Genomic DNA, 20,000 nt, shown 5'->3' with positions numbered 1-20,000 from the left:
GGGGCGTGGTGATTGGCTCATGTGTTACCTAGGAGGTGTTTCCGTCTATGGCGGCATGTTGTTACAATTTCGCTGCGCTTGTTGAGGGATGACAGGTCTGGACGGTAAATAATAAACAGTTTCTCTTTCAAGCATAGGTTGCATCTTTTATTACCACTATTGTAAGGTGTGCTGGATGCAAGAATTTGCCATGTTATTGAATATTCAACATTATTGTCTTTGAGGTCCCAAATGTGTTTGCTGAGTTCTGTGGTATTTCGCAGGTTTTTGTTCCTGAAAGAAGCCTTGTGATTGTTCCATCTGGTTTTGAATTCACCCTCGGTTAATCCTACATATGTGTCGGATGTGTTAATGTCCTTGCGTATTACCTTAGATTGGTAGACAACTGATGTTTGTAAGCACCCCCCCTTTGAGAGGGCAATCAGGTTTCTTTCGGCAGTTACAGTCTTTGTTGGTTTTGGAGTCGCTCTGTCTGGGGGCCGACGGCTCATTTGCAATTGTTTTGTTGTGGTTTGAGACTACTCCACGAAGAACATTCCCATACCCGCGCAGAATGACTACAAGCTAAGGCTCATAGAAAAGACGGAACACTTCCTAAGAAGGATGCGGTGGAAAGCACATTTTTTCCTCCACCCTGAAACAAAAGGAACGCAAAAGAAAACTTACGGATTCAAATCCACCAAGAACCCACCCACAGTTGAGGAACTAAAGGATTTTGAGAACGACATGCTCAAAATGATACAATCAGTCAAATTCAAGCCAATCCGCAACCCACTCCTCACCAAGCTGAAAAATGACAAGGAGCGCATCAAGAAAGTAAACAACCTCATCATAGCTGCCGATAAAACCACAAACTTCTACAGAATGGACATACCAGAACACCACACCTTACTGGACAGAAGCATCACCAAATCATACAAAAAAGCGCAACCCAACACCTTACAGAACATCCACCTGGAAAATAAAAGGATCGCGGCTGAACTGGACATTGAGGACAGGGTGGACGCCACAGCCAACAAGGAAGCCTTCATCACATTGAAGGACCACAAACCCAACTTCGCAAATAACCCAACATGCCGACTAATAAACCCAACTAAATCTGAAATAGGAAAAATCAGCAAAATAATCCTGGACAGAGTCAACACAAAAATCAAGGACAAAACACCACTCAACCAATGGAGAAATACAGCAGCAGTAATCAAATGGTTCAACAACATCCAAGACAAACAACAGCACAACTTTATCTCCTTTGATATCGAGGAATTTTACCCTTCCATCACATAAGACCTACTGACTCAAGCACTAGACTTCGCCTCAGACTACGACTCAATCACAGGCAACGAAAGAAACATCATCATCCACGCAAAAAACTCCATTCTCATCCACAACAGTACACCATGGCAAAAAAAAGAGCAATGCAACATTTGACGTCACTATGGGAAGTTTTGACGGAGCAGAAACGTGTGAACTCGTTGGGAGTTTCCTCCTCTCCCAGCTCGCTAGCCTCAATCTGAACCTTGGTATTTACCGTGATGACGGACTGGCAGTGTGTCGCGCCTCGCCAAGGAGCAGCGAGAATACCAAGAAGCGCATATGCCAAATTTTCAAAGAGAACGGCCTACGGATCACAATTGAAGCCAACAAGCAAACCGTCAACTTCCTTGACGTCACTTTCAACCTGAGAAATAACAGACCTGATTGCCCTCTCAACGGGGGGTGCTTACAAACATCAGTTGTCTACCAATCTAAGGTAATACGCAAGGACATTAACACATCCGACACATATGTAGGATTAACCGAGGGAGAATTCAAAACCAGATGGAACAATCACAAGGCTTCTTTCAGGAACAAAAACTTGCGAAATACCACAGAACTCAGCAAACACATTTGGGACCTCAAAGACAATAATGTTGAATATTCAATAACATGGCAAATTCTTGCATCCAGCACACCTTACAATAGTGGTAATAAAAGATGCAACCTATGCTTGAAAGAGAAACTGTTTATTATTTACCGTCCAGACCTGTCATCCCTCAACAAGCGCAGCAAAATTGTGACAGCATACCGCCATAGACGGAAACACCTCCTAGGTAACACATGAGCCAATCACCACGCCCCTACGCCAGCCTGTACCCACCCACTCTGTGCCCTATATAAACCATGGTATGCGAATGCTCCCATTAAAACCTCCTGATGATTGAGGGTACCCCCCCTCATGAAACAGGCCTGTAGAGATGAAATAGTCTTGTGATTTTTTTCCCACACATACATATATATATATATATATATATATATATATATATATATATATATATATATATACATATACACATATATAAGGGATGATGGGAAAATGCAATATATATATATATATATATATATATATATATATATATATATATATATATATATATATATATATATATATATATATACACATATATAAGGGATGATGGGAAAATGCAATATATATATATATATATATATATATATATATATATATATATATATATATATATATATATATATATATATATATATATACACACACGTATATATGCACGTATATATATGATTACAAAATATTTTTATAATATAACTTGTTTACGTCCGCAACAACGTCCTTAAAGTTTTTTAATCAATCAGAAATATCAAGCAGCTAAAATGCGGCAAAAATGGATAAGAGTGGAGAGAGCGTTTTGCATTTTTCCCATCATCCCTTGTAATGGATTTAAACGGGTGTAGTTAGGATTTTGTTATGCCAATTGGACGTTTTATCTTTTTTATAATATCCACAAAGTTCAATGATCAGAATGTGTCATGTGTGAAGATCTTCATTGAATTTTTGTGCTGATTGAATTTTTTTCCCCCTGTACCATGACTAGGGGAGGTTGTTTGGATTGGGTCATATACGTAAATGCGGTGAATACAATCACACTGACATACGGATAATGGCCACCAGATGGCGTCAAAATGGCAGGAATTAGACTGCTGACTATTTGTATACCATATAAAAACCCAGCCACATTACAGATACCACGAGCCGGAGTTGTGACACCCCTGGTCTAGTCACTTTAGGAGACAATCCCAGGTGACGTTTGTCGTGTGCAATCACACAGAAGGACACGCAATTCTGCACGCCCACATCCCTTCTGGAGTCTGTGGCTTGTGGGAGGAGGCCGGAAGAAGAGGAGGAAGCCACAGAAACACATGCCATATGTGCTGAGGGGAGGAGGTGGTGACATGGCGCTCACCAGCCAATAGCAACTCTCATTTTACTCTATTCTCTCCTGAAGAAACACTCACTCCAATACTTGGAAACGCTCAACTTCAACTTAGACTGTAGTAAATACTACATCACACATGTGAGGCCCTAAACAAGATTTTGTTTGTGGCCCCATTTTGGTCTTAATATTACTTATTACTATTATTAGAATCCCCCCCCCCACATACACACACTATATACAGTGGTGTATTGGAGCTACTGTATATATGTATACTGTATATGTATATGTATATATACACACACATACAGGCTTCCGTAGTTAGTTGGCACTCACACACCGCAGGAGCAGAGTACTTATTCATTGATAAGTACCAAAATAGCGGTCAGTATTTGTTTCTACAGAGCTTGGTGAATATATATATGTCTGCAAGCAGAAATACACTTGAATGTTCTCGCACAGTGTGTGGAAACACCCACTTAACACCCAGGTAAACCACAGCCTATGAAGATTTCAGCATTTACTTCAACAATTCTCCATAGACATGCAATTCTCCATAGACATGTCGGTAAAAGAACTGAAAAATAAAGTAATACAATTGAGCTTATTAGGATTTTTTTTTTTTACACATTTGCATCATATTTTACTAGGGATTGTAAACAAAATAGTTTAAATTGCTGCCATGACTATTCAAATGTGGCTGCAGTGTCACAACATGACCAGCAGAGGGCGACTGTCGCATTTCTTCTTCGAATTGTACGTGGAGTGATGGGTGTCAAAAAGCTCTTAACTATCGCCACTTTCTATGCTTTTAAACGCTTCCAACATGAAATAAACTTCTTATAAACAACGTACCTGCACCGTATTCGAGATAGATGGCAACGAATTAGTTCAGGTCATGTAGAAATAAATGTTTGCCAGTCTTTCCACATTGAGTCAAAAACGCTAACAGGAAGTGATTTAGCGGAAATGACATCAACTAGCAGGAAGTGACCTCCGGAAGTGACATCATCATTCAGCGATTTCAACTTACAGTAACAAAAATTATTTTTTGCAACAATTTAAACCACCGCTGTAACAAAATCTTTCTATGATACATTATTTTGAAAAGGAGAAACATATTTAACAAGAAACGTGCAGACATTAAGAAATATCTTGAAGACAACACAACATTTTATTTCAAATTTGCTCCGTTAAAATGTCATTTAAGTGCTGCTTTGGTATTTGTGTTTTTTTTTTTTTAACAGTCTTGTTTTTAAACTTGTTAACTTTAGCATTTTAACTTGTTTAGCCTCAAACTCAAACAACATGGTACTTGTCACATGCTAACCTTTAGCATGTCAATGTTAGCATGCTAACTTTTTTAGCGGCGCGCCTTTGAGTCATGCCACTTGGTGCTTGACACATGCTAACTGTTTTAGACGGTTTTTTATGCGTCACGTAACTCATTGACGCATGCTAACAGCTAGCATGCTAAAGTTAGCATGCTAAAGTTAGCATGTTAAAGTTAGCATGCTAAAGTTAGCATTTATCAACACCAAAATTGCCCGGCAATTAGGGCAAATTTTGTAACCACCAGGGGCCAATTGTGCATCCACCAGGGGCCAATTGTACATCCACCAGGGGCCAATTGTGCATCCACCAAAGGCCAATTGTGCATCCACCAAAGGCCAATTGTGCATCCACCAGGGGCCAATTGTGCATCCACCAGGGGCCAATTGTGTATCCACCAGAGGCCAATTGTGCATCCACCAAGGACCAATTGTGCATCCACCAGGGGCAAATTGTGCATCCACCAGGGGCCAATTGTGTATCCACCAGGGGGCCAATTGTGCATCCACCAGGGGCCAATTGTTTATCCACCAGGGGCCAATTGTGCATCCACCAGGGGCCAATTGTGCATCCACCAGTGGCCAATTGTGCATCCACCAGGGGCCAATTGTGCATCCACCAAGGGCCAATTGTGCATCCACCAGGGGCCAATTGTGCATCCACCAAGGGCCAATTGTGCATCCACCAAGGGCCAATTGTGCATCCACCAAGGGCCAATTGTGCATCCACCAGGGGCCAATTGTGCATCCACCAGGGGCCAATTGTGCATCCACCAAAGGCCAATTGTGCATCCACCAGGGGCCAATTGTGCATCCACCAAAGGCCAATTGTGCATCCACCAAAGGCCAATTGTGCATCCACCAGGGGCCAATTGTGCATCCACCAAGGGCCAATTGTGCATCCACCAGGGGCCAATTGTGCATCCACCAAGTGCCAATTGTGCATCCACCAGGGGCCAATTGTGCATCCACCAGGGGCCAATTGTGTATCCACCAGGGGCCAATTGTGCATCCACCAAGGACCAATTGTGCATCCACCAGGGGCAAATTGTGCATCCACCAGGGGCCAATTGTGTATCCACCAGGGGGCCAATTGTGCATCCACCAGGGGCCAATTGTTTATCCACCAGGGGCCAATTGTGCATCCACCAAAGGCCAATTGTGCATCCACCAGGGGCCAATTGTGCATCCACCAGTGGCCAATTGTGCATCCACCAGGGGCCAATTGTGCATCCACCAAGGGCCAATTGTGCATCCACCAGGGGCCAATTGTGCATCCACCAAGGGCCAATTGTGCATCCACCAGGGGCCAATTGTGCATCCACCAGGGTGCCAATTGTGCATCCACCAAAGGCCAATAGTGCATCCACCAGGGAGCCAATTGTGCATCCACCAGGGGCCAATTGTGCATCCACCAGGGGCCAATTGTGCATCCACCAAGGGCCAATTGTGCATCCACCAAAAGCCAATTGTGCATCCACCAGGGGCCAATTGTGCATCCACCAGGGGCCAATTGTGCATCCACCAGGGGCCAATTGTGCATCCACCAAGGGCCAATTGTGCATCCACCAGGGGCCAATTGTGCATCCACCAGGGGCCAATTGTGCATCCACCAAAGGCCAATTGTGCATCCACCAGGGGCCAATTGTGCATCCACCAGGGGCCAATTGTGCATCCACCAAAGGCCAATTGTGCATCCACCAAAGGCCAATTGTGCATCCACCAGGGGCCAATTGTGCATCCACCAAGGGCCAATTGTGCATCCACCAGGGGCCAATTGTGCATCCACCAAGTGCCAATTGTGCATCCACCAGGGGCCAATTGTGCATCCACCAAGGGGCCAATTGCGCATCCACCAGGGGCCAATTGTGCATCCACCAAAGGCCAATAGTGCACCCACCAGGTGGCCAATTGTGCATCCAGCAGGGGCCAATTGTGCATTCACCAGGGGCCAAAAAAAAAATAAAAAAATAATAATAATAAAAAATAAAATAAAAAATAAATTATATATATACTGTATATATATATATACATACACACACACATATACTGTATATACACATAAATGTACCTAATCCCCTCAGCTATCAAGGCAGAAGGGAAACAAAATGTAATGAAAATAAAGACCAGGAGGAAAAATATATATATATACATACATATACATACATATGTATGAATATATGTATGTATGTGTATGTATGTATATATACATATGTATATGTGTATGTATATATGTACAGTATGTATATGTGTATATATATGTATATGAATATATATATATGTGTATATATATATTTATATATATATATATATATATATATATATATATATAAATAAATAAATATATATATATATATATATATATATATATATATATATATATATATATATATATACACACACACACACACACACATACGTATACATACTTACATATATATATATATATATATATATATATATATGTATGGATATTTATCGATGCATATCGCTGAAATTTTTGCAAAAGCACAGTCCATGACCACGTGGCCCCTTGTAGTGGTCGTGGCCCTAAACAACTGCACAGAGTGGTTACGCCACAAGCCGGCCCTGTTTGTATCAATATATCCTCCCGAGAACCAGCGTCCTCTGGAGTGGACGTTTGTGTCTCGCAAAAAAGGGCCACTTTTCCCGAAATATAACTCCGACATAAGAAATTAAGGACTTAACTGACTACTTGACGATAGTTTCATGCTCGGCAAGAACTGGACTTCTTAGCGTTGGACAAGGTAGCACTTTTACTGGAAATTTCTCTAATTCACAGTTTTTTCCCACCAAGTAGCACCTCTGAAAACACTTGGCTCTCCAAGTGATGACCAACATTCAAATACAGTAGCGTAGCAGGCCGAGGTATTCATTAAAAACAAGGAAGAGGTTTTATTTAATGAGAATATTTGACATTTTTGGCCACACAGTTTGACCAGTAAAACTGTGTGTGAATATTTAATGTGGTGATCCTTTCTGACAAAATGATATCAGAAGACAAAAACTCACCCGATCGATTGTTTGGCGAGGCGCGCACAGGCGAGATGGAGGGCGTGCGGGAAGAAGAATAGGGCCGCTGTCGGTCCCTTTCGATGGTGGACGAAGAGCCAATGAAATGGTACTGGGAGTAGCCATCCTGCAGGGACCGGGGGAAGGTGAGAAAAAAAACCGTGGAGGTATGACTCGCCGGGAGTAAGTACCTTTTTGTAGAGGCTGCGGAGGTCTCGGTACTGCCACATGCTGTTGAGAACCTGGGACGCCGCTTTCACCACTTTGGGACTATGCCTGGGGATCCAGCAGAGAGGGAGAAACCACAGAATAAAGTTGATCTGCCTTCTGGGAGGACCGAGCAAAGCCTCCAGGAAAGGAAGGAGGATGTTTGATTTGGCCTCAGGACCGAGGTATGTCCACACCAGTGCTCAACTAATCTGCTAACAAATAATTCCATCCATCCATCCATCCATCTTCTTCCGCTTATCCGAGGTCAGGTCGCAGGGGCAGCAGCCTAAGCAGGGAAGCCCAGACTTCCCTCTCCCCAGCCACTTCGTCCAGCTCCTCCCGGAGGATCCCGAGGCGTTCCCAGGCCAGCCGGGAGACATAGTCTTTCCATTGTGCCCTGGGTCTTCCCCGTGGCCTCCTACCGGTCAAACGTGCCCTAAACACCTCCCTAGGGAGGCGTTCGGGTGGCATCCTGACCAGATGCCCGAACCACCTCATTTGGCTCCTCTCCATGTGGAGGAGCAGCGGCTTTACTTTGAGCTCACCCCGGATGACAGAGCTTCTCACTCTATCTCTAAGGGAGAGACCCGCCACCCGGCGGAGGAAACTAATTTCGGCCGCTTGTACTCGTGATCTTGTCCTTTCGGTCATAAGCCAAAGCTCATGACCATAGGTGAGGATGGGAACGTAGATCGACCGGTAAATTGAGAGCTTTGCCTTCCAGCTCAGCTCCTTCTTCACCACAACGGATCGATACAGCGTCCGCATTACTGAAGACGCCGCACCGATCCGCCTGTCGATCTCACCATCCACTCTTCCCTCACTCGTGAACAAGACTCCGAGGTACTTGAACTCTTCCACTTGGGGCAGGGTCTCCTCCGCAACCCGGAGATGGCACTCCACCCTTTTCCGGGCGAGAACCATGGACTCGGACTTGGAGGTGCTGATTCTCATTCCAGTCGCTTCACATTCGGCTGCGAACCGATCCAGTGAGAGCTGAAGATCCTGGCCAGATGAAGCCATCAGGACCACATCATCTGCAAAAAGCAGAGACCTAATCCTGCAGCCACCAAACCGGATCCCCTCAACGCCCTGACTGCACCTAAAAATTCTGTCTAACAAATAATTAATGGCACATTTCTCGAATAGTCGACGGTCTGAAAGCCTACTGGACTAATATTTTTAAACATCTTGCAAAAGTATGGGGTATCGGACTGTCTGATTGTGGCGGTCCGCTCCCTGTATGATCAGTGTCAGAGCTTGGTCCGGATTGCCGGCGGTAAGTCGAACCCGTTGTCCAGTGAGGGTTGGACTCCGCCAAGGCTGCCCTTTGTCACCCATTCTGTTCATAACTCTTATGGACAGAATTTCTAGGCGCAGTCAAGGCATTGAGGGGATCCGGTTTGGTGTCTGCAGGATTAGGTCTCTGCTTTTTGCAGATTATGTGGTCCTGATGGCTTCATCTGGCCAAGATCTTCAGCTCTCACTGGATCGGTTCGCAGCCGAGTGTGAAGCGACTGGGATGAGAATCAGCACCTCCAAGTCCGAGTCCATGGTTCTCGCCCGGAAAAGGGTTGCGTGCCATCTCCGGGTTGGGCAGGAGACCCTGCCCCAAGTGGAGGAGTTCAAGTACCTGGGAGTCTTGTTCACGAGTGAGGGAAGAGTGGATGGTGAGATCGACAGGCGGATCGGTGCGGCGTCTTCAGTAATGCGGACGCTGTATCGATCCGTTGTGGTGAAGAAGGAGCTGAGCCAGAAGGCAAAGCTCTCAATTTACCGGTCGATCTAGGTTCCCATCCTCACCTATGGTCATGAGCTTTGGGTTATGACAGAAAGGACAAGATCACGGGTACAAGCGGCCGAAATGAGTTTCCTCTGCCGGGTGGAGGGTCTCTCCCTTAGAGATAGGGTGAGAAGCTCTGCCATCCGGGAGGAGCTCAAAGTAAAGCCGCTGCTCCTCCACATCGGGACGAGCCAGATGAGGTGGTTCGGGCATCTGGTCAAGATGCCATCCAAACGCCTCCCTAGGGAGGTGTTTAGGGCACGTCCGACCGGTAGGAGGCCACGGGGAAAACCCAGGATACGTTGGGAAGACTGTGTCTCCCGGCTGGCCTGGGGACGCCTCGGGATCCCCCTGGGAAGAGCTGTACGAAGTGGCTGGGGAGAGGGAAGTCTGGGCTTCCCTGCTTAGGCTGCTGCCCCCGCGACCCGACTTCGGATAAGCAGAAGAAGATGGATGGACGGATCTTGCAGATGCACAACATTTTAAAATTGATGCCTTGTGCAGAATTGGCTATTTTTTGGAATTCCACCAAACTATCAAAACATTAAGCAGACTTTTAGGGATAGTATCGCCTTTGCGTCATTAATAGTACAGCTGCAGCTATCGAATATTTTAGTAATTTTAGTAATTAGTATCAAATATCCCGCTCGATTAATCGAGTAATCGAATACATCATATTTTTGCTTAATTAAGGTTTAATCATACATGTTAAGATGTGCCCTCAATTATTGCGTTTGGCCTAATTGGCTTTTATTTCCTAAACGCCTGTTTTTATTATTGAAGGCTGACACGCACAGCTGAAATGCATCCATGGTCGATTGTGCCAATTTGTGTGCGCTAATAAAAACGGGTGTATATGTGTTTTGTGCAAGTGGAGCCTATCCAAAGCATGAGACTTGGTCGCAAGCCTGAAATACTCATTTTGCCCACAAGTTGGCGGCGAAAAAACCAGCAAGTAAATTGGACTTTTAAAATGACTTTACATCTTCATTATTAAAACTCACGACGACTCGCGGGCCAACTTGAAGGCGCTGGCGGGGCGCACAAGGTCCGTGAGCCGCGGTTTCTTTAGCTCATTTTTAAATGTTGCAATAAAAAAATGAGATTTTATCATCAAAAACAATGCATACCGTATTTTTCGGACTATAAGTCGCAGTTTTTTTCATAGTTTGGCCGGGGGTGCGACTTATACTCAGGAGCGACTTATACTCCAAAAAATACAGTAAAAGTTGATTTTCAAGACAAAAAATTATTTTCAAGGTAAAAGTTGATTTTCAAGACAAAAAATGATTTTCAAGACAAAAAAGATTTTCAAGGTAAAAACTGATTTTCAAGGTAAAAGTTGATTTTCCATACAAAAAATGATTTTCAAGACAAAAAATGATTTTCAAGGTAAAAACCGATTTTCAAAGTAAAAGTTGATTTTCAAGACAAAAAATGATTTTCAAGACAAAAAATGATTTTCACGGTAAAAAATTATTTTCAAGGTAAAAGTTGATTTTCAAGACAATAAATTATTTTCAAGGTAAAAGTTGATTTTCAAGGTAAAAGTTGATTTTCAAGACAAAAAATGATTTTCAAGACAAAAAGTTGACAAAAGTTGATTTTCAAGACAAAAAATGATTTTCAAGGTAAAAACTGATTTTCAAAGTAAAAGTTCATTTTCAACGTAAAAACTGATTTTCAAGGTAAAAGTTGATTTTCAAGGTAAAAGTTGATTTTCAAGGTAAAAGTTGATTTTCAAGACAAAAAATTATTTTGAAGACAAAAACTGATTTTCAAGGTAAAAACTGATTTTCAAAGTAAAAGTTGATTTTCAAGGTAAAGTTGATTTTCAAGACAAAAAATGATTTTCAAGGTAAAAAATTATTTTCAAGGTAAAAGTTGATTTTCAAGACAAAAAATGATTTTCAAGGTAAAAGTTGATTTTCAAGACAAAACATGATTTTCAAGACAAAAAATGATTTTCAAGGCAAAAAATGATTTTCAAGACAAAAAATGATTTTCAAGGTAAAAACTGATTTTCAAAGTAAAAGTTGATTTTCAACGTAAAAACTGATTTTCAAGGTAAAAGTTGATTTTCAAGACAAAAACTGATTTTCAAGGTAAAAGTTTATTTTCAAGACAAAAAATTATTTTGAAGACAAAAACTGATTTTCAAGGTAAAAACTGATTTTCAAAGTAAAAGTTGATTTTCAAGGTAAAGTTGATTTTCAAGACAAAAAATGATTTTCAAGGTAAAAAATTATTTTCAAGGTAAAAGTTGATTTTCAAGACAAAAAATGATTTTCAAGGTAAAAGTTGATTTTCAAGACAAAACATGATTTTCAAGACAAAAAATGATTTTCAAGGCAAAAAATGATTTTCAAGGTAAAAGTGGATTTTCAAGACAAAAATTATTTTCAAGGTAAAAGTTGATTTTCAAGGTAAAAGTTGATTTTCAAGACAAAAATTATTTTCAAGGTAAAAGTTGATTTTCAAGGTAAAAGTTGATTTTCAAGACAAAAACTGATTTTCAAGGTAAAAGTTGATTTTCAAGACAAAAAATTATTTTCAAGGTAAAAGTTGATTTTCAAGACAAAAAATTATTTTCAAGGTAAAAGTTGATTTTCAAGACAAAACATTATTTTCAAGGTAAAAGTTGATTTTCAAGACAAAAAATTATTTTCAAGGTAAAAGTTGATTTTCAAGGTAAGAGTTGATTTTCAAGACAAAAAAATATTTTCAAGGTAAAAGTTGATTTTCAAGACAAAAAATGATTTTCAAAACAAAAAAATTATTTTCAAGGTAAAAGTTGATTTTCAAGGTAAAAGTTGATTTTCAAGACAAAAAATTATTTTCAAGGTAAAAGTTAATTTTCAAGGTAAAAGTTCATTTTCAAGACAAAAACTGATTTTCAAAGTAAAAGTTGATTTTCAAGACAAAAAATTATTGTCAAGGTAAAAGTTGATTTTCAAGGTAAAAGTTCATTTTCAAGACAAAAACTGATTTTCAAGGTAAAAGTTGATTTTCAAGGTAAAAGTGGATTTTCAAGACAAAAAATTATTTTCAATGTAAAAGTTGATTTTCAAGGTAAAAGTTGATTTTCAAGGTAAAAGTAGATTTTCAAGACAAAAACTGATTTTCAAGGTAAAAGTTGATTTTCAAGACAAAAAATTATTTTCAAGACAAAAAATTATTTTCAAGACAAAAAATTATTTTCAAGGTAAAAGTTGATTTTCAAGGTAAAAGTGGATTTTCAAGACAAAAAATTATTTTCAATGTAAAAGTTGATTTTCAAGGTAAAAGTTGATTTTCAAGGTAAAAGTAGATTTTCAAGACAAAAACTCATTTTCAAGGTAAAAGTTGATTTTCAAGACAAAAAATTATTTTCAAGACAAAAAATTATTTTCAAGGTAAAAGTAGATTTTCAAGACAAAAAATTATTGTCAAGGTAAAAGTTGATTTTCAAGGTAAAAGTTGATTTTCAAGACAAAAAATTATTGTCAAGGTAAAAGTTGATTTTCAAGACAAAATATTATTTTCAAGGTAAAAGTTGATTTTCAAGACAAAAAATTATTTTCAAGACAAAAAAATATTTTCAAGGTAAAAGTTGATTTTCAAGACAAAAAATGATTTTCAAGGTAAAAGTTGATTTTCAAGACAAAAAATGATTTTCAAGGTAAAAGTTGATTTTCAAGACAAAAAATTATTTTCAAAACAAAAAAATTATTTTCAAGGTAAAAGTTGATTTTCAAGACAAAAAATTATTTTCAAGGTAAAAGTTGATTTTCAAGGTAAAAGTTGATTTTCAAGACAAATACTGATTTTCAAGGTAAAAGTTGATTTTCAAGACAAAAAATTATTTTCAAGACAAAAAATTATTTTCAAGGTAAAAGTTGATTTTCAAGGTAAAAGTGGATTTTCAAGACAAAAAATTATTTTCAAGGTAAAAGTTGATTTTCAAGGTAAAAGTTGATTTTCAAGACAAAAAATTATTTTCAAGGTAAAAGTTGATTTTCAAGGTAAAAGTTGATTTTCAAGACAAAAACTGATTTTCAAGGTAAAAGTTGATTTTCAAGACAAAAATTGATTTTCAAGACAAAAAATTATTTTCAAGGCAAAAAAATTATTATCAAGGTAAAAGTTGATTTTCAAGGTAAAAGTTGATTTTCAAGATAAACGTTGATTTTCAAGACAAAAATGATTTTCAAGGTAAAAGTTGATTTTCAAGGTAAAAGTTGATTTTCAAGGTAAAAGTTGATTTTCAAGACAAAAACTGATTTTCAAGGTAAAAGTTGATTTTCAAGACAAAAAATTATTGTCAAGGTAAAAGTTGATTTTCAAGGTAAAAGTTGATTTTCAAGGTAAAAGTTGATTTTCAAGACAAAAATGATTTTCAAGGTAAAAGTTGATTTTCAAGACAAAAACTGATTTTCAAGGTAAAAGTTGATTTTCAAGACAAAAAATTATTTTCAAGACAAAAAATTATTTTCAAGGTAAAAGTTGATTTTCAAGGTAAAAGTGGATTTTCAAGACAAAAAATTATTTTCAAGGTAAAAGTTGATTTTCAAGGTAAAAGTTGATTTTCAAGACAAAAACTGATTTTCAAGGTAAAAGTTGATTTTCAAGACAAAAAATGATTTTCAAGACAAAAAATTATTTTCAAGGTAAAAGTGGATTTTCAAGACAAAAAATTATTGTCAAGGTAAAAGTTGATTTTCAAGGTAAAAGTTGATTTTCAAGATAAACGTTGATTTTCAAGACAAAAATGATTTTCAAGGTAAAAGTTGATTTTCAAGGTAAAAGTTGATTTTCAAGACAAAAACTGATTTTCAAGACAAAAACTGATTTTCAGGTAAAAGTGGATTTTCAAGACAAAAAATTATTGTCAAGGTAAAAGTTGATTTTCAAGGTAAAAGTGGATTTTCAAGACAAAAAATTATTGTCAAGGTAAAAGTTGATTTTCAAGGTAAAAGTTGATTTTCAAGGTAAAAGTTGATTTTCAAGACAAAAATGATTTTCAAGGTAAAAGTTGATTTTCAAGACAAACACTGATTTTCAAGGTGAAAGTTGATTTTCAAGACAAAAAATTATTTTCAAGGTAAAAGTTGATTTTCAAGACAAAAAATTATTTTCAAGGTAAAAGTGGATTTTCAAGACAAAAAATTATTTTCAAGGTAAAAGTTGATTTTCAAGACAAAAAAATTATTTTCAAGGTAAAAGTGGATTTTCAAGACAAAAAATTATTTTCAAGGTAAGAGTGGATTTTCAAGACAAAAAATTATTTTCAAGGTAAAAGTTGATTTTCAAAGTACCGTATTTTTCGGACTATAAGTGGCAGTTTTTTTCATAGTTTGGCCGGGGGTGCGACTTATACTCAGGAGCGACTTATGTGTGAAATGATTAACATATTAGCGTAAAATATCAAATAATATTATTGATCTCATTCACGTAAGAGACTAGACGTATAAGATTTCATGGGATTTAGCGATTAGGAGTGACAGATTGTATAGCATGTTCTATATGTTATAGTTATTTGAATGACTCTTACCATAATATGTTACGTTAACATACCAGTTGGTTATTTATGCCTCATATAACGTACACTTATTCAGCCTGTTGTTCACTATTCTTCATTTATTTTAAATTGCCTTTCAAATGTCTATTCTTGCTGTTGGCTTTTATCAAATACATTTCCCCCAAAAATGCGACTTATACTCCAGTGCGACTTATATATGTTTTTTTCCTTCTTTATTATGCATTTTCGGCCGGTGCGACTTATACTCCGGAGCGACTTATACTCCGAAAAATACGGTATGTATTAGCACACACAAAAAAGGATACAATATCCGTCTTCCCATTCCACTTACTTGTCTCCTTTGGTGCGGGCGACGCCAATGAGCTTCTCGATGCCTCCGGCGTCCCTCAGGGCCTTGGTGTTCTCCATGTTTTTGGTGATGACCTCGTGCAGAGCGCAGCAGATGGCCGTGATGGTGTCGTCTGACATCGTCTTTCCGACAAGAGTGCAGCTGTTGGCGACGCCGCCGCCGCTTCCTCCGCCGCCGCTGTTGTTCGCACTGCCACCGGGCAAACGGTGCACCAGGTCCCTCATGGCATATTTACCTGCACGAATGATCACTCCTCAAAATTAGTCAAATACAAAAGCCCCAAAAGCAGTGAAGTTGTCACGTTGTGTAAATGGTAAATAAAAAGAGAATACAATGATTTGGTTATTTTTTTGGCAAATATTAGCTCATTTGGAATTTAATGCCTGCAACATGTTTCAAAAAAAGCTGGCACAAGTGGCAAAAAAGAGTGAGAAAGTTAAGGAATGCTCATCAAACACTTATTTAGCTATGGAAATGCCCCCTTCTACCTCAAAGAACTACTCACCCCCAAATCCTCCACACGACACCTCCGCTCCCAACAGGCTAACCGCCTCCAACCTCCGAGGAAAAAGCTACGAACAATGGGAGACCGGGCTTTCTGCTCCGCCGCTCCCAGTCTGTGGAATGCTCTCCCTGACCACCTGAGGGCACCACAGACTGTGGATGCTTTTAAAAAAGGCTTAAAAGCCCTTCTTTTTAAAAAAGCCTTTTTTTTTTTTTTTTTTTTTAGATATATGCATACTAGTAATAGCTATTTGGCTGTTCTAGTTTTTATTTGTATTTATTTCTTTATTATCTTTTTTTTTTTTTTTTTTTTTTACTTATTTATTATTTTTATTTTATTTTAATACTTTTTTTTAATACACTGTAGCACTTTGAGATTGTTTACTCAATATAAAGTGCTTTTTACAAATAAAATATATTATTATTATTTATTATTATTTGGAACATCCCACAGGTGAACGGGCTAATTGGGAAAAGGTGGGTGCCATGATTGGGTATAAAAGCAGCTTCAGTCATTCACAAACAAGGATGGGGCGAGGGTCGCCACTTTGTCAACAAATGCCTGAGCAAATTGTTTAAGAACAACATTTCTCAAGCAGCTATTGCAAGGAATTTAGGGATTTCACCATCTACGCTCCGTAATATCATCAAACGGTTCAGAGAATCTGGAGAAATCACTGCAGGTAAGCCATGATATTACACACCTTGGATCCCTCAGGCGGTACTGCATCAAAAAGCCACATCGGTGTGTAAAGGATGTCACCACATGGGCTCAGGAACACTTAAAAAAACCACTGTCAGTAACTACAGTTGGTCGCTACATCTGTAAGTGCAAGTTAAAACTCTACTATGCAAAGCCAAAGCCATTTATCAACAACACCCAGAAACGCCGCCGGCTTCGCTGGGCCCGAGCTCATCTAAGATGGACTGATACAAAGTGGAAAAGTGTTCTGTGGTCTGACGAGTCCACATTTCAAATTGTTCTTGGAAACTGTGGACCATAGAGGAAAATAACCATCCGGACTGTTCTAGGGTGAAAGTGTAATAGGCAGCATGTGTGATGGTATGGGGGTGTATTAGTGCCCAAGACATGGGTAACTTACACATCTGTGAAGGTGCCATTAATGCTGAAAGGTACATACAGCTTTTGGAGCAACATATGTTGCCATCCAAGCAACGTTATCATGGACGCCCCTGCTTATTTCAGCGAGACGATGCCAAGCCACGTGTTTACGTCATTTCCAGACCATGGAAGTGAATTCATACAGCGGACGACGATCATGTCCGATGTTGACGCCCTAAATATGGAGGAATAGTCATCATCCCTTCAGAAAACAAAGAAGATTGTTGTTTATTTTCATAGTTTCCTCAAAATTACTGCGATAACATCCTTACATATTAATTAGATATATTTATGTTCGGCCTAGGTCAGGAATACCATAAATTCCGGACTTTAAACCGCTACTTTTTTTCCTACCCTTTGCACCCTGCGGCTAATAAAAGGTGTGGCAAATTTATGGATGAATAATTTTTCCTCAAATATATATTAACGTTGTTGCCCTAGGGGAAACTGGGTAACACACGGAAGAATTTGGAGCTAATCCTCCTTTTTCATTGTCCCATTTAAAGCAGCAGTTCCATTGGCAGCAAAACAGGCCCAGAGCATAATACTACCACCACCATGCTTGACGGTAGGGATGGTGTTCCTGGGATTAAAGGCTTCACCTTTTCTCCTCCAAACATATTGCTGGGTATTGTGGCCAAACAGCTCCATTTTTGTTTCATCTGACCACAGAACTTTCCTCCAGAAGGTCGTATCTTTGTCCATGTGATGTCAGATGAAACAAAAATGGACAAAAATATAATAATGCATGAATATCAACAACAGGGTTATAGAAAGAGTGCAACAACCAAAATCCCAAGGCATTTATATTGATGAATTCCTAAATTTCAAAAAACACATTACAGCAAAACTATCAAAATATTTCGGCTTATTTTATAAGGTGAGACACTCTCTGCCTCTTGAAGCACTCCTTAATCCTGAATGGATCCTGGTCTGAACCACATCTGAATTCCTGCATCATCATATGGCGCAACACTTCTCCGAGTTATCAAGATAAATGACGAGTCCTTCAAAAAAGGAAGTAATACGAGCCGTAACCCGGTCGGACTTTAAACGCTCACTCAAATCCACTCTTTTAGAAGATGAATCCTCCGAAGAGCAAGGTCTTACATGTGTGATGTCAGACGTGGTATGTAAGACTCGGACTTAGACTTCCTTTATTGGCGTTCATAGAAGCTGAATGACCGGCTCTGTGAGCTCATTTCTATCATGAGAAAAAAACATAGGCTCAAAGGGCAAATGCCGTAAACTCAAAGGCACAATCTTTAGTATAACATGCAAAGGCCCAAAGATCTGGAACGAACTTGACAGTCCAATCACGCGATCTACTTCATTGAGAAAATGTAACTTTTGTGCAGCGAAGACGCAATAAACTCCCTTCTTGTGGAGGACACACACCTGTTGTTGTTGTTGACTTTGGACTGAATAGCGACTGCGCGACACCAAGGCCGCGGAGCAGAGACACACGGCAGGCTTACACACACACACATGCATCCACAAAAAATATACACCACGCACACACACCCCACCCCCTCCATCCAACTCCCTTTGACGCGAATCCCTTAGGGGTGATGGACTGCAGCCTGCTACCGTGGCCCCCCACTCCCTCCCCTCTATTGCAAGTCTCCAGATGTATGTTGTAATATATATATGTGTTTTGCTATGGAGGTTTTTTCCCAGTCCAGTCTAGATTGTATGTTTTTACTCATCCTCCCCCAACGTTTATCTTTTTCAGATTTGTAACGGGGCGCCTTGGGGCGACACACCAGCGTTCCTGTTCTGTAACCCTGTACACTGTTTGTTTGTCTCATCTTGAATGGGTTTGTGCTGAAAACAAAGTTTCCTTGTACTTGTTCAATGACAATAAAGACCTACCTACCTACCTTTTGAAACATGAATTATTGCTACATTATAAGAACCCCAAATGTTGTGTCAGCTGCTAATACGCATTTTCTGCGCATGCGTATTAGGTCGCGTTGCGCCGGCTGACGGCTGACGGAGGGGGTCTTAAACGACCATTGTGTGTGTGTGGAAACGGATAAGGTTAGGTGGGATTTACCCTGGATAACCTTGGTGTAGAAGGGGCCTGAGCATGTGCGTTTTATTCCGGGTGAGGAGAAAGAATTTGCCATCAATCCCACAAGGGTGCTCGGCATTGCACAGGATTGGCGCCTATGGTCGGAATCCCCCGCGTAAGCATTCCATTCAGTTGTAAACAAATTACACAAAGGAGCATCTGTGAGCAGAATGTGTCTAACTCATGTTATTGGTAGGAGGCTAAATTGCAGAGTCTTTTAGGAATGGTTGAAAGGACAGTGTTGTATGTGGGAGACAGGTGGCGTCGCAGACCACCTCCTCTGTTCAAGGATGGTTTTCCAACCTTCCCTCACTCCTTTCATACCATCTGTCCTCCCTGTCCAGAATCGGTACATTTTTGTTCTCAAAGGACTGCAGTTTCCTGATGAAGTCTACTGGGATGAACGGCGAAACCTCTTCCGAGACAAACCCAGCAGTCCAGTTGCCATCGACTGAACACCCTGAGCTGACGACCACCTGGATGAACGAGAACCTTCATAGGCTTTTTTTTGGTTGTACTTACCGATGAGTTCCTTGTTCCTGATGTCCAGAGCCATGTTTCTCAAGGCGGTGGCAATGGCACAGACCACCCGGTCATTGTCTATCCTCAGTAACTCCACCAGGATCGGCAGGCCCTTCTCCTTGCGCACTGCAGCCCGGATGTAGACCGACCACTGGACATGGACAAAGATGATACTGCATGTGGATCACAGATTCATCGACTTCAATCTGAAATTGTTTATTTTTGTTACTCTTCTCCAGTGGTTTACTTCTTATAAAAATGGAAGAACTTCTAAATTTGCTTTGTATGATGTCATGTGGAGTTGCCCAGGGCTCCGTTCTGGG

The 20,000-nt window shown here is 39.8% G+C and overlaps 1 protein-coding gene across 7 annotated transcripts in view; it reads right to left on the bottom strand.

Moving 5' to 3' along the window:
• Positions 1–20,000, bottom strand: part of ctnnd2b (catenin (cadherin-associated protein), delta 2b) — a 367,161-nt gene that overhangs the window by 13,673 nt on the left and 333,488 nt on the right. For 4 of the 7 annotated variants that reach the window (XM_061936381.2, XM_061936356.2, XM_061936388.2 and 1 more), the window contains 4 exons: positions 19,678–19,828; positions 15,434–15,686; positions 7,780–7,873; positions 7,589–7,715 (listed from right to left, as the gene is read on the bottom strand). In XM_061936381.2, coding sequence (XP_061792365.2) covers positions 7,589–7,715; positions 7,780–7,873; positions 15,434–15,686; positions 19,678–19,828 — 625 coding nt within the window. The remainder of the gene's footprint in view (positions 1–7,588; positions 7,716–7,779; positions 7,874–15,433; positions 15,687–19,677; positions 19,829–20,000) is intronic. The other 3 variants (XM_061936403.2, XM_061936364.2, XM_061936396.2) reach the window with 1 other exon arrangement.

This window comes from Nerophis lumbriciformis, linkage group LG03 (assembly GCF_033978685.3).
Source record: "Nerophis lumbriciformis linkage group LG03, RoL_Nlum_v2.1, whole genome shotgun sequence".
In the NCBI taxonomy this organism is placed as follows: domain Eukaryota; kingdom Metazoa; phylum Chordata; class Actinopteri; order Syngnathiformes; family Syngnathidae; genus Nerophis; species Nerophis lumbriciformis.
Note: the sequence above shows the minus strand (reverse complement) of the source record. Positions and strands in the feature narration are given on the sequence as shown.